Consider the following 15,255-nt stretch of genomic DNA (forward strand, 5'->3'; position numbering starts at 1 on the left):
TTCCTTGACTTCTGGAAAAACAGCAACAGCAAGTCCTCCTGTACATAACAACATTGGAGTTGAGTTTTGGGGTCAGGTGAAGTGCTCTCTATAAATAGAGTGTAAAGCAGTTGGGAATGAAAGGCCCCATGTAAAAGTGTACTTGCTGCAACCCTGCAGGCTGCAGCAGCTGCTGCTGTCCCTCCTCCAGGCCATGCCCTACCCTGCCAGCCCTGGGGGAGCAGCTGTGTGCCCTGATCATTGATTTGGCTTCTGTAGGGTAGGGGAGAGATAGTAATGGCTTTCTTGGAGTATTGTGAAGATGTCGTGGCTTATGAGCAACCTCCTCTTATGAGCAAAGCCCTCTTCTGGGGCTGGCTGGGAGTTTATATGGATATTTCCTTTACCATACCAGTGATGGAGGGGGAAGTAACAGTTGATCTGACTTTGGAAACTCATGAAGTTACATTCATTTAGTATGTCTTTGATCCTTGAATTTGCTAGAGAATGGATATCCCCTCTGGAAACAATGTGTTACATAGAGTGCTGGTAACATGAGGCCCAGTTTTGGATATATTTGGCCCTAGTTTGGATATATTGTTGCTTCCTGGTTTCAGGGAGCTGGGAAAATGTTGGGTTTTGTCTTAAGATACAGATGCCTTTGCATCTCGTTCTCACATGTGTGTTAGTTTCAGGCTTCCTGAAGAGTTGGAATGCCAGAGAACATCAGTTAAGCAAATGGTAGTTTTAGCAAGGTCAGCTCAACAGAGAAGTGAGACAGGAGAATCTGTATATGGTGGAATCCACTTCATGTGGGCTTTTTCTCATCATGCAGCAAGCTCTTGTGATTCAGATCAGGACCAGCCAGCAGTGCTGAGGCAGCCTGTGCTAGAAATACACCAACTTCAGTTATCATCATTACCTTTCTCTTTTTTAACTTTTTTTTCTCTCTCTCCCTGTCTCTTGCCTTTCTCTAGAGCTTGCAGTATTTGGACGTGTCTGTCCTCGGTGAGTTGGTCCCTCGGTTGTGTGAACTGATCAAAAGTGGAGTTGGCCTTGGCACAAAGGTATGTCTGTGGTTTTAATAGTTCTTTTGGAAATGAAGAAAGGAGTATAGAGCAGTGTCAATGTAAATATAGTTCCTTTGACCATGTCTTTTAAAGCAACAGCTTGGGTGGATAGATACTGGAGTCATTTGACATCTGAGCCCCACTCCACTACATCACTCTACTGAATGTGTGCTGCCCTAGCCTCCTCTAGGCTACATGGCTGCTGTGCTCTGAGTGCAAAATTGCTGCAATTGCTGCAAATCTTCTAGGATCATCTATCCTGACTGTGATTCCTTTTTCACTTCCTATTTCAATTCTTGTCATTCATGTTTTGCAAACTTTTACTGCTTCTACTCTTAGTGATCTTGGATTATAAGAACAGAGGTCAGCGGATGTAGATCATGACTTACAAGTGCAGGTAGCAAGTATTAACAATAATAACCAGTGGCAAATATTGTTTTATCTTACCTCTGTTTTCCCTTGCAATCTTCCAGGGGGGCTGTGCCAGTGTAATTGTGTCATTAACCACACAGTGCCCTCAAGACTTAACACCTTATTCAGGTAAGGTTTGTCTCTTAGTGTCAGGATTTAAAGGGACTTTTTGTTGCTGTGGTATTTCTTCCCTTGAGTTTAGCACAAGAATGATTGTTACATGTTTATTTTTATCAGAGAGCTGTTTGAAGTTACCTTTTTTGTTTGATATTGGCATGCTTGAAGTAGGTTCGGTACCCCACCAAGCTGGAAGAGGTAGAGGAAGGAGTTGAGGAATTCACTAGCACTGAGTAGGAATAGGCAAAAATATTTCTGGTTTTTCTTGGAGCAGTCTAACAATGCCTATGTTAGTGCAGCACCGTCACTATGCATTGTTCTTTCAACTTGAGCTATGGGTGGACCATGAACAGCAACTTTGCTTCATTGGGTCTCTTGTGATAGTAGAAAGAACCTCACCTTTCTATTGCAAAACAGAAATGAAGCTGAAAGCATGGAGTGCTTGCATATAGAAACATTATCAGTCAAGGTGTGCAAAACACTAGCACTAGTTTAAACAAAAGGACTTAGAGACTTAATAACCCCGCATACATGCAGTGAGGGAAAATGCATAAATTCAGGCAATCTAATGAAATGCAGGTTATTGCAATTCTTGCCAGAGTAACAAAACATAATGTTTCTGATAAAGTAAAGTCTCTTCCAACAGGCAAACTTATGAGTGCTTTACTTAGTGGCCTGACTGATCGCAACAGTGTGGTACAGAAGTCTTTTGCCTTTGCTATGGGGCACCTAGTCAGGGTAAGTTGGGCTTGTAAATTTTATTTTGCTTCTTTATAGGTGGTCTTCTTTGAAGCGTTTGAATAATTTGAGTCTCTTCCTCCTTACAGACTTCCCGAGACAGTAGCACTGAGAAGCTGCTGCACAAACTCAGCAGCTGGTACATGGAGAAGGAAGGTGTGTTGCTTTTGAGGCATTCACTTACAGAATACAGTGCAGAAAAAGTTCCTGGTGACATCAAAAGCTAGTAAAGAAACATTTCTATGTCCTGATGCTTGGTTTCACTGGCTGAATAATTCCTATACAATGTTACATGATACTGTGCATTACTCTGCTTTCCAAGAGGCAAACCAAGCAGTTAAAAGGATAATCCTGCTTCCCAGTCATAAGGTGCTTGTTTTGCTCTTTCAGAGCCAGTTTACAGAGCAGGCTGTGCTTTAACTGTGCATGCTATGGGACGCTACAGCCCAGATGTACTGAAGAACCATGCCAAGCAGGTGCTGCCATTGGCTTTTCTTGGGATGCATGAAGTTCCTGAAGAAGAGAAAGGAGAGAAAGAGAATTCTACTCTGTGGACTGAAGTTTGGCAGGAAAATGTACCTGGTACGTTGTATTAAGAATAGTAAAGCTTTCTGGAAAGCATGGGACAAGGAGTAGCATGCTTTCTGGAATTCCATTTTGAAAATACAGAGTTTTCATGGTAAGAGATTTGGGAAGCTTGTTTCTATTTTCTTCCTTGCTCTAGATTTCTTGTATGAAGTCTGCCTTCTCTGGCTATTTAAAATAATTACAGGAGCATTGATCACAAGGGTGGACAGACACAGTAGAAGTATTTTTAAATTGTGATACACTGAATGCCACTGTAATATGGCCCTGATGGTGCAGATAACTAGACATCTTCAGAAATTTTTATGCCAGCCTTATATGCCCTCTATATATAGGGCTGCTGCGTACTTCAAATTTCAGGGGCTTTGCCCTTTCTCTCTTTAGGAGATCTCTGTGACAATACCTCTGGTTTTAGATTCAATGAATGAATTTATGCTATAGAAGTGCAGTTCTTTCTATAGATGAAGATCTGGATGCATTATAGTATTGTCTTGCTGACTCTTTCAGATTTAAGATTTGGTTCCTCAGTCACCAGATGATTTTTCGGGAGGCTGAGAAAGGAGCTGGAAAAGGTTCTCTAGTGACCTGTTTTTGGAAGAAAAAAAAAAAAGACATTATATTCCTTAGAAACAGGCTAACACAATGTCTAGTGTCTGCTATATGGAAGGACTGACATAAGCTCTGTGTCTAAATACTCAATAAAGACTGTATTTGGAACCCCTAGAAAAGAACCCACCTTCAACCAGACTGGGTGGAATTCTACACGCTTTTGCCTGAAGTAGACCTTTCTGATGTATCTCATAGCGAAAAACCCCAAGAGACAAGAGATCTATAACTGGCTGTTTTTTTCTTTTTTTCCAGGGTAGCACTGGTCTTGTTCACTTGTGGTGGTTTTTGTTGTGTTGTTTTTGGGATTTTTTTTTTTTTTTAGTAAGATCAAAGGTATGTTTGTTTAGTAGCAAAATTATAGTTTTCCTCCATTTGACATGCAGGTACTCAGGGTGGGATCAGACTGTATTTGCAGGAGTTAATATCCATCACCCAGAAGGCTCTGCAGTCCCAGTCCTGGAAGATGAAAGCTCAGGGAGCAGCTGCCATGGCATCAATTGCCAAACAGACCACCTCCCTTGTACCGCCACATCTGGGAATGGTCCTCTCTGCACTGCTGCAAGGCCTGCCAGGGAGAACCTGGACTGGAAAGGTAAAGAGGGAATTGTCACCTCATGGTTGGCTGCCCAGCAGCGTGCAGCCCTTACATCAGGAAATGCAATGTTCTCTGCTGCAGAGCAGCACAATAAGAATGCTGATGCAGGGAGTCTGCCTTTTGTCCTGCATTTAGCAGATACAGAAATGACTGGGAAGATAGGTAGGTGAAATTCAGAATGCTTTGGAGTTGGGTTCCCACTTAGACTAATTCCACTGCACCATTTCTAGCCTGGAGGGATACTAGCTAGCATGTGCACAGCCCCTTTTTGCTGCCAGTTCTGTGCAGATTGAAGGCTAAGTCCTCTCTAGGAGGAGTGGCAAGAGATAGACAGACATTGCTTCTCCAAACTGGTGTCACAGGCATGTGTCCCCACTGCCCCTTGCAGAAGAGCACAAAGGTTTGCCCCATGCAGCAGTACTGTGCATTTTGGCTCTGTGGCACTTCTCAGTGATGTCTCTTCTGTCATTGCAGGAGGAGCTGTTAAAGGCCATTGCCAGTGTTGTTTCTGCGTGCAGGTAAGTGGCTTGAAGGAGGTGGTACCCTCAGGATCTGAGATCTCAAAAGGGAGGCTGTTGTACAGTGTTATTGCAGATAGGGTACTAAGGAGATATTATAGAAGGTTTGTCATCACCATCCTGATGTCTTCTCAGGAGAGAGCAAGTGAGGAGCTCGTCTTTTGTGAGGAGCAAGTGATGCTTCAGCGAGACCTACAGAAGTAAATGGTTAATTTAGAGAGGAAGTGGAGGATGTTGAGAGGCCATGATTGCTAAGAGGAAAGCAGAGACTAAGGGGGAAGATTGAGACCTTAAATGGGAAAAGGAGGAAGAGGTAAAAGAGTAGTGAGGGTGCAAGTGCCTTGGAAGCATATGAGAAAAGAAGAGAATAAAACAGGGAGAGCAGACAAACAGTGAGAAAGATCACCCCTCTTACAATTACTGGTAGGCGACTGAGTGCCTGGACACAGGAATTAATTCCTCTCTGGGAACAGTGGATTTTGGGAAGAGATTAACATGATAGTGTCCATGTGCCTTGCATTTCAGTGCAGAGCTGCAGAAGTCAGTGCCAGGTCAGCCCACCATCACAGATGTTGTCCAGGCTCTCCTGAAAGAATGTCGTAAAGAAAACCTGAAGTATAAGATGGTGGCACTGCGCTGTGCAGCTGGGGTGCTGCAGGCAACAAAGGAAGACCGGTTCCAGGAACTTGCTGATATCATCTTCCCCATGATAAAGAAGGTGACAGTTCAACTTGAGTTTTTTCTCTCTTTCAAAGTAGAACACCCAAGTGGTGATGGTACCAGTGATGCTGACTGCATGCCAGACTTCTGCCCAAAGAGCTGATGATATGAGAGATTCCTCACACAGACAGATCTTTGGTGGGGCTGATACCAGACAGTGGTGAGCCCTGGGGTGGTTCTACCTGTGCTGCCCAAATTCTGAATAAGCCCAACTGTTCTTTAGACAGAGTCCTGCCCCACTATCCTGTTACCACTTGAAAAGTTAATTCCTGACTGCTCTACAGGCAGCAAAAGGCTCCTGGGAAGCTGTGTAGAGTGCTTGTGTTTAGTATCAGCAGAGCCTTGCAGCTCTGGGGGTGGGACTGGTGTAGCACAGGCACTGTGCTGGGTGCCAGGCCACAGAGCCCGCTGTGCCTTCACAGCTGTGCCCCAGCAGCGCCAGAGCTGGGCGCGAGGGCTGGTGTGTGCGGCTGCAGGGAACGGAGCTGCACTGCAGGGTGTGCCTAGCCCGCCCTCATCCTTCTGTCAGTCACACCTTCCCCTGTGGCCTCCGCAGAACTCTCTGGAGAGCATGGGAGCAGCTTTTCCAAAGCATGATGAAGAGGATGAGGACATGAGGGAGAAAGAGGTTCAGATGGAGTCCCTGATCTGTGCCTTCGAGACCCTGGGCAAAGCCTGGCCAAGGAGCCTGGAGACACAGCGTAAGTCAGCTGATGACATGCAGAACAAACTATTTTTTCTTAAAATGAAAAGCAGAAGGGCGGGACCTGGAGATCAGGTGAGAATGAGAAGAGTGCAGGAGAAGATGCAGGATCTCACTGCAGGCAGATTGTGAGGGTCTTCATTGAGATAGCTGCCCCAACTGCTTTCATGCAAAATAACCCATCCTTGGGAAAAATATTTACTGTTGTCTTAAATTCACTTCATGAAAATGTTGTGAGTTTATGGATAAGCAGGATGAGTGAGGTGGCTTGTCTAATGAAAAGAAGCCTAATTCTGCTGCTCACATTTACTTTTGCAACAAAGCTTGTATAAGAATTGGGAATACCTGGAGAGGGTTGGAAAAGGTTGCTTTTGTTAGCATGCCAGAATATGTAATGCAGCTGTTTCATCTGCCAGCATTTGTAATGAATGAGTTGATGTGGTGAAGATTTTCAGGGTCACTTGTTACAGGATGTTGACTTGGTCATATGCAGTGATTAAATGCTTGATGTCACTTGTTGAGGAGCACTTTGGAAACAGTCCTTCTGCTTTTCCATGTGGTAACACAGTGATGTATGTCCTTGTTCTCCTGTAGGTTGTTATCGCCAAGAGTTTTGCAAGTTAATGTGTGACCGTCTGAAACTCAGCACATGGAAAGTGCAGCTTGGAGTGCTACAAGCCATGAATGCCTACTTTCAAGGGTAATTCTTCTTTCTGCAGTCCACTTCAGTGATTTGTCTTCTCTTTCTTGCTTGAAACTGTTCTATGAATTTGATGACACTGAATGAATGGAGAAGTTGAGCAAACTTCTGTCCCAGTGATGCAGGATGCCTGACTGTTTTTGCATTTGACAGGCTAATGCTGTTTGATGAGGAGCACTCTGACCCTGTGGCTTTGACAGAAATACTGTTGGAAACCTGTTCCTCTATCACCCATTCTTTAGGTAAATGGACTTCTCCTGATTTGTGATGGATGATGAATTGCTTGTGATACCATTGTCCTCTGGGGGTTTGTGTGGTAGAGGAAATGCAGAATAAGCAGAGGTTGTCAGGGGTAACATTTAGCCATTCCTTGCACTGTAGTGATTACTGTGAAGTTGCAGTGTTCAAGACAGCAGCATGCAGGGTGCAGTTCAGAGAGAAGTGTGCAAGAGAGCAAGAGAGCTCTCTCTGGTGCAAGAGAGCTCTGCAAGGGCAGGGAGAGGCAGACAGCAGACTGTGCAACCTCTCAGAACACAAGCAAGCAATCCTGATTTAATGAAACACAAGCTTTTCTCCTCCACCATTCAGACTTCTTGGATACATATGCATTATGTATCCAAGATTATAGTATTCAAAAGATACCCCAAATTTTCTCAGATAGCCAGTGCATGAAGCTCCAAGGCTCAGAGGCAGTTTGTGCTCTACTGGAGCTGGGCACCCATATATAAGTGCTGCTTGTGTCGTGCTGACAGTCATGGGCCTCTTTGTTACTTTGGTAATGTTCCCACTTGTCTTGTGACTCTAACAGTGCCTCATATCTTGTACCTGCATGTAGTCTTGTTTCAGATGTGCCTAAAAGACAGCACTTAATTTAGTGCTAGCTACCAATTCAGAGACCCCTTTGGAGAAAGTTTCTTTTAGGTATCAGTCCTCATGGAATGAGGACTAGGGTCCTCACCTTAGTAAGATTTTAGTTCAGAGACCAAGTAACTTTTTGTGACAAGCTTGTGCTTGATGGCTGGCATGGGGTTTATGAACCCTTACTTAATCCTGCTTGTTAACATTTGTATGGTCTCCAACCAGTACAACTCACTAGAACATTCTGTTACACACAGAAGTTGTCTGCCATTGCCCTGCAGCTATGGCAGCATTTTGTTCCCCACTGAAATATGTAAGGAAATTTACCACAAATTTCTCTGTGGTACTGGCAGAGGCAATGTACAATGTTTAGTTGACTTCTCAGCCTCCAGTTGCTGACTTTCTGCCATTCAAATGTGCCTAGTGTTCAAGTGGGAACTGCAGACTGACAGCACAAACGAGAGCTCAGTGAACTGTGTTAGCAAAAGTGGTCTGGAGATCACAGAGGTGACTGCTTTTTGTAAGGTTAATGCATTTGGTTCTCAATGTGGTTTTGGGTTTTCTTGTCTGTTTTCTTTAAATCTTTTAGAAAACAAAAGCTACACATCCATAAGAACAGAAGCTTTGTCTGTGATACAGCTTCTGCTCACCAGACTACAAGGTGAGACTTTCCATGCCACCTGGAAGAGTCACTGCTTGGTAAAGATGGCACCTGGCTGTATGGCCTGGAACTCTGGAGAGATGACTTTACCTTCTGCTTGCAGTACTGGGTGATTCTGGGGAAGCTGGGACTTGGAAGTAGGAAAGGCCTTGAAATTAATATCAAGTTAATATCAAGTTCTAAAGTACCATTGGATATTATCTCTGTTGGTGAGGAGAATGTTCATCAAGGAGAGTCCCACATGGAGCTCACAGAACTGTCTTGTCAGATCTGTCTGTGTTATGTTCAAACACCATAGAGGGGAGAGCTCCTCTTAGTACAGAAGAGTGATTTTTACATTTTCAGTGTCAAGTTTAGTTTCTCATTATTATTTAGTATTCAAGACTTGCAGAATTGTATTCATGGGGTGGGGTCTTCTTAGGTCTCAGGTTCATATGCAGTTGTTATGTAGCAAATTTTTCCTTTGGGTTTCTGGTATGCATTTCCTTTATTCTGGCAAAAACCTTACATGCCTCTTTCATGAGCCATTTGCAACATGGGAAACATGTGGCTCTTCAGGCCCTCGTGGTCCCATGTTGCAGGCTTAGACAATGACACCTGGTCTAGAGAGGTGCAGCTCCCTGTCAGGAGGCAGCACAGGCACCTGAGCAGCCAGGTGACTCTGAGTTCTCCTGGAAGTGCAGTATGAACTGTGAGTGAAAGGTTGAAGCAGTCACTCTTTTAGCCTATCTGGGGAAAGCAATGTCCTTTTGGAAATTTTTGTTTTGTTTTCTGGTGTTCATGTCCAATGTCTGTCTGTCTTTATCTGCACAGAAGCTCAACAGTGGGAAAGCCTGACACAGGAAAGCAGAGAGCACCTCATTCGTTCATTGTCTACGATGGCATCAGATAGCAGACCTGAGCTACAAGAGAGGGCATTTGTGTTGAAGAGAACACTTGAAAATCTTGACTAAGTTTGTAAAACATAAATTTCAAAGTGCCATGTAAAACAAAAACAAAAAAGTGCAGTGGTCTGAAAACTCAAGTGGGGAAATGAAGATTACTCTGTAGGATGCATCAGTACTGGCCAAAATAAAACATGCCTTAAATTCTTTTCCCCATTAATATTATTTTTACTCTTAAGCTGATCATTAGTTGTTTTATCAGCAAATACCTCTCATCTGCCCTATAATGTTTGTAAGTGTGCAGCATAAAAAACACAAGGGCAAGATTTTTTTTTTTTAAATAGGCAGAAGAATGTTACTCAGACCCCCTTTGTCCTTCAGAAAAACTGTTGAAAATCCACCAGCACAGAAAGTAAAACCATATTTCATTTTCACATTTTTTCTATGTAGAGATCTGTTAACTGGTGTCTTCCCCAGTAGTGCTGGTGTTTATCTGTAGAGAACAAAATGCTTCCCTTGATGAGGCCTGTGTTCGACTCCTGTGGTTTCCCAGGGGCAGGGTTTCATCTGACACCCACCTCTGCTTCTGCTTGCTCCTCCCTTGCAGCCTGTTGTCTGTGCATGATGAAAGGCAGAGTACTGTTAACTTCACTCCTTCCTCCTTCTCTGACCTCAGCATGGATTGACCAAGACTATGCCTTCCCCAGCTGGCAACCTTGGCCTCCCAAACTTTAAATGAGAACTTCTTCCCCAAAAGGATGCACAAGAGAGCACTTTACTGAGCTGTGTGGGACAAAGTTGAGCCTAGTTGCTACCCAGGTGGAACACTGCTCTTCTCAAAATTGTTTTGCATGGACACTGCTTAGCTCCAGGAAATAAAAAAAAAAAAAAGGAAAACAATCTTTTTTAGATATGTTTTTGAAGAGCGTTTGAAGTTTGAAATTACACATTTTTTTAATAGTAGTGGTAATGTTTTATTCCCTTCCTGTTCGTAAACCTGTTCTTGCTTTGGAAACCTGTAACAATTTAGACTTGTCAATATTTGTAAGAAATGGAATCATCTGTCATTTATCAGAGCCCAAGTCATGCTGGTTTCTAGCAATTGCACTTATGAAGATTATATCTGCATTAACATGGGAGTAAAATTGCTATATGGTGATGTGGCCCTGCTGCCTGTCTCCTTTTTTTTCCTCCTCCTCTGACAAAAGACAAATCTGACCACTATAACAACAAACTTTAATAGTGTGAAGATAGCACTGCTCCATAATCTGACCAGTATATGTACAACTTTTTGGGGATAAATGCTTTGCTGATGGTGAAATAAAATCATTAGTGTGGGCAATATCATGTTCATGGTTTTCAGCACCAGGAGGCTTGTTTTCTTTTTTTGCAGTCTGCAGCTCCTTTTAGATCTGCTCTCTTAAGGAGAGGATTGCTCAGATGAAATCATGTTTCCTCCATGCCGATTTATTCAGGTTCAGGTATGCAGTACCTACTTTCCCCTCAGGTGCCATTCCCCAGTCAGTGTTTTCTGGTACTGTAACAATCTTGTTGTCTGACTTGCTCTCCATAGGGAAGAATGCAATTTGTGCACACCTGGTAAGAGAATGTCAGGAAGAAATGGGCAGAGCTGTCCCACAGTTGCTCTTGTGTAGCAGAAACCTCAGCAAGCACTATTGCATTGTACATTAGAACTGGTCAGTGGGCAACTCCTTGGTGCTGGGAGCTGGTGCTACAATGTTTTGATTTACACCTTGTTGCAGGGAGCTGCTCTTTGTTTACGTGTAGTTTGAACTATTGAGCACAGTGTACATTTTAAAATTTTACTGGGCAAATCATTTTGCAGTATCTTTAAAAACTTGCTTACTGTGACATGTAGTGTCATGAGTGCTCTTTTTTTTTTTTTTGTATTAGGTGAGTATTACCAGTGATGCTTTGCTGTAGCAGTTCATTGTCTGACTTGGGTTTTTTCATATTGGTGAGTGACAGTAACAGAAAAGCAAGAGCCTCCATGTCTCTGGTAATTTGAGCTTTCACTGTGGACTGGAGTATTCAGAGGCAATGCCTAGTATGGTCAAATGACTGTACATAGAATAACTGTAATCATTGTCAATAGCAACCTGAATTTCTCTATTGGGGATTTACACTAGAGGGAAGAGCGTATTCTAGGAACTCTATAAAACAGCTGGATTAACAACTCTGGCCAAGAGTGTTAGGAAGGTTAGAGATGGTATGACACTTTCTGAATCACAAAGCAATATGTCTTTCTCGTGATTACAGAGCGGATTCAGAGCTCCTCTCTAAAGCATGTGCCTATACACAAAACCTACCTGTACAAAAGTTAATTAAGTCAGAGGTTTGACTTCTACCCCCCTCGCATTTGTAAACTTGATAGAATTAAAAAAATTAATAAATAGATGTGGCCTTCCTAGAGTTTCTCCTCTAAAAGTGATTGCACTATGTAAAACACACTGTACTTTGCCCAGCACGGGCATTTCTTGTGCTGCTGCAATGCTTTGTATACCTGGAGTGCAGTGTGCAGACTTGACTCTAGCACTCCTGCTCTGACTTACAAGCTGTTGCTTAAATGGATGTATATTGAGAAAAGTTTTCTAATGTTGCAAGATCTCCATCAAATTTACTGCAATCTGTACTGTCCAAATATGTGAATGGTCTGACTGAAAGAAAACCCTCCTGCTTACCAAAAAGCTAAAAACTAAATAAAAGCTGCATGACCTGTTCCCTGGAGTAACTGGTAGTGTTTTTTTCTCCTGCAGTGGGTATTTTATAGTGTTCCTGTGCTCCAGATTCAGTGTGTGCTGCTGTTGTGCTCCGTGCTGGCCCACTGCCCTCCCCTCATGGAAACACATGGTGGCTCTGCAGCCCTGGAAGGAAGTGTGTGTTTTTGAACCCATAGCTTGGTCTCCTGAAACCAGGCAGGGTTAGGGTATGTGTCTGTATTACAGACACATTCTTTGCATTTATTATATATACAGTCTTGTAAGTATTACATGTACATGGTAGATGAGGCCTTGAAATTGAAAACTTAGTAAAATAATATTCAGGGACACGAATGAGGTAAGCAGAGGACAGCATGCAAACACAGACCTTGCCTATGCTGGCCACCAAGAGGCTGAAGTATGATCTGGCAAGGGAAATGCTGTCAGACCATGCACCCACCATACACAGAGCATGCATAGGTCCTGGGCTGTGGTGAGCAGAGACCTACTCTGCAGTGCTGTGATAAAGCTGGTTTGGACTTAAGCCCCACAGACATGTCATTTCTGGCCAGTGAAAGTAGCAGGATACGTTCAAGTAAGTTAAAAACTGGGAAACAGTTCAATTCTGTGAAAGCACTGTTCAGTGAAAAACTTTGAGGAAGGAAAGCACATACACAACCAGGCTGTGTTATATAGCATAGTTTATATTTAGTAATAACAGGTTAAAAATTGTAAAAAGAGCTTGGGAGGATTAGTTGTTGAGGATTGCTTTGCTCCTTAAAAACCAATTACATACCAATTACGCTTTTCTGTGGAATTTGACAGGCGAGCATGGAAATTCTCAGTTCAGTCAAAGAGAATTCTCCCAGGCTTCAGGCCTGGGAAACTTAGAGAGGAAGAATAAAAACAATTATGATCTCTCTTTCTGTTCATGTTGTTTATGGCTATGTACCTTCAGAGTGTGTTATTCATTGTTCATTAATAGTGTGAAAGGTTTTTACTTTGAGACCAATCGGATTTCACTGAGCGATCCTGGCTATAAAAGGACGCTACCTCTTAATAAAGGAGCTCTCTTTTTCGCCTTCCGAACCACGGAGTCATTATGTCCATTCCTGACTCAGCAGTGTCATCTGGTGACCCCGATGTGATCACAGCCTCGGCTGAAGGACGGGATCCTGGAGGGTCTGGCCGAGATCGCAGCCGAGGCTGAGCACAGAGGGAGCAGGAGACCCCTCATGACTTGGCCGCTGTTTGCCCTCCTGAGTGAGGTAACGCTGACTGTGCCCCATGTCTTCCTGAGAGGACTGGTCCCGTTCAGACCGTGGGCATCGGCCCCGAGAGGCCGGGAACTGAGTGGGGATGAGTGGTTTTCCCAACACAGCAGAGTGTCTCCTGAAGTGGATGCCTGCCGAGGGACGGGTTTTCCTTAAAAAAGGGGAACCAACTTTCTAGCGACGAACAAGTAGTTCTGATCGCGTGGACAGCTTTTTTCCCGCCCATGAGACTCGCTGTCTCTGATGGAGAGCTCCGCGGTCTGCTGGCCTGGGCCAGAGATGGCGGGTTCGCAGCAGATGTGAGCGCTCCATTCAGTTCGGAGACTTGGGAATCCCTAGGTGATTGTTTGCTAACTGCAGCCACCACCGGCGATGCGGTCGCAAGGTTTTTACTGCCTGCCTGGAGACGCATTTCTAAAGCCCTTCAGCGCAAGGTCTCGGGAAGAGCTGACCCGAGCCGCGCACCGCGACCACCGCCACGCCCGGCGCCGCTGGTTCCGGCCCCGCACGGGGCGGGACGGCCCCGCCCCCGGCTCAAGCAGCTTTCTCCTGTTCCGCCCGAGCATGCGCAGGAGCGGCTGCAGCCACCGCCCTGCCAGCGGCGCCACATGCCCCTGGAGCGGGAGCAGCCGCGCCGCTTTTCCGCGCACCCGCGGCCGGCGCACCGATCGCCCCCCGCGCCAGCGCCCGCCGCCTCTGTAGCTGTGGCGGGGGGCCCGCCCCACAGCCCGCTTTGCGGGGACTGGCGGCGCGCCATGCGGCGCTGGAAGAGCCTTTACGATCCGCCAGGGAACGCTGCTCCCTCCACTGCCCGGCTGCCCCTGCAGCAGCTCCGTGCTCCGCTCCGCCGCCTGCATCGGAGCCTGCAACCAGCCTAGCCTCCTTCAGCCCAGTGTCCCTTTCCCCTTCCTCGGGCGGTCCCGAGCCGTGCTCTCCTGAGGCGAGGACAGGGAGACAGCGGCCTCTGCAGCGGAGGCGCCGCGCAGCTCCTCTCTGCCGGTGCCGAAACACTGAAACCCAGTGCTTTTCTGGGATCAACTCCCTGTTGGAGAGAAGATGCCGTCGCCCTGTGGGGCTGCCCCCAGGGCGCGGGGCACCTCGGCCCCCCCGCTCCTGTCTGCGGGGTGGGAGAAACAGGTGTGCAGGAATGCTGCCGCGGGTCTCCTGTCCCGGGGGATGGGGGTGGGCCGGGAATCAGGGAACTGGGCAACAATCACTTGTATCGGGGGGAAAGGAGGCGCAGGAGGCAGCGCGGATGACCCGCTTGTCCTGGGCAGACGTGGGTGGTGCCAAGAACCCCAACTTCAGGGTGAAATGCTATGTTCCCGGAAAAACCTCTCCATCCCATCTGCATGGACCAGGTGGCAGATGGGAAGGACAGAGTGTGGGGAGGAGGAGGCATTCGACCAGTCCTGCGGCGAGGACACTCGCCGCATGGTGGCGGCGGGCTGTGGAAACAAAGACCTCGCCCCGCGGGCCGGGTTTGGGGTCCTTGGTCTGCCCACCGGGACCGGGGTCCCCGCCCCGCCCCGCGGTCATAAAACCCGCTGTTGCAAACCCCCTGGCCTTTCTGGGAAAAAAAAACAAAACCACCACCTTCCCCCCCCCCCCAAAAAAAAACCAACAAAAAAACCCCAACACATGGACATTTATTCACAGACAGCTCGGATCAGACTGGAACGTCACAACTTAGGCTCAGCCTGGTTGTAGAAAGGGCTGTTGCCATGGCTTTCCAGTATTTTTCTCAAGTGTTTCTGAATTTGGTCAATTGTACTCAATTGTTTTGAAAACTTTGAGGATGCAATTTGGACCCGAGTTCAGTTTTATCACTCTATTCAGGACATGACTGCACAGGCCAAAAGCGTTGCATGATTCTTCTATCAAAGTGCACACATCCTGCAAAAAGCAATTTCTATGAAAGCCAACCAAGGCTTGACCTGCTGCACCTTACTGGCTGGGATAATCCCAGAGGCCTAAAGGTTTGCAGCTGTGGGAAACAGATGTCTCATTTTGCCAAATTTGGCTGATTTGGGTATGTGCGCATGTTTATTAATACCTTCTTTTCTGCCACATGGGCATCTGCTCATACTGGGAAATGGATTTTGACAAGTCA

General features: G+C 45.7%; 1 protein-coding gene across 1 annotated transcript in view; it reads left to right on the forward strand.

Moving 5' to 3' along the window:
* Window positions 1–11,896, forward strand: part of ECPAS (Ecm29 proteasome adaptor and scaffold) — a 58,823-nt gene extending 46,927 nt beyond the window's left edge. The window contains exons 37-49 of the mRNA XM_066569731.1: window positions 957–1,046; window positions 1,523–1,589; window positions 2,224–2,315; window positions 2,405–2,471; window positions 2,706–2,897; window positions 3,893–4,101; window positions 4,579–4,622; window positions 5,148–5,340; window positions 5,899–6,043; window positions 6,640–6,745; window positions 6,899–6,987; window positions 8,193–8,264; window positions 9,078–11,896. Coding sequence (XP_066425828.1) covers window positions 957–1,046; window positions 1,523–1,589; window positions 2,224–2,315; window positions 2,405–2,471; window positions 2,706–2,897; window positions 3,893–4,101; window positions 4,579–4,622; window positions 5,148–5,340; window positions 5,899–6,043; window positions 6,640–6,745; window positions 6,899–6,987; window positions 8,193–8,264; window positions 9,078–9,217 — 1,506 coding nt within the window. The 3' untranslated portion in view covers window positions 9,218–11,896. The remainder of the gene's footprint in view (window positions 1–956; window positions 1,047–1,522; window positions 1,590–2,223; window positions 2,316–2,404; window positions 2,472–2,705; window positions 2,898–3,892; window positions 4,102–4,578; window positions 4,623–5,147; window positions 5,341–5,898; window positions 6,044–6,639; window positions 6,746–6,898; window positions 6,988–8,192; window positions 8,265–9,077) is intronic.
* The last annotated feature ends 3,359 nt before the right edge of the window (window positions 11,897–15,255 follow it).

This window comes from Molothrus aeneus, chromosome Z (genome assembly GCF_037042795.1).
Source record: "Molothrus aeneus isolate 106 chromosome Z, BPBGC_Maene_1.0, whole genome shotgun sequence".
NCBI classification, from domain to species: domain Eukaryota; kingdom Metazoa; phylum Chordata; class Aves; order Passeriformes; family Icteridae; genus Molothrus; species Molothrus aeneus.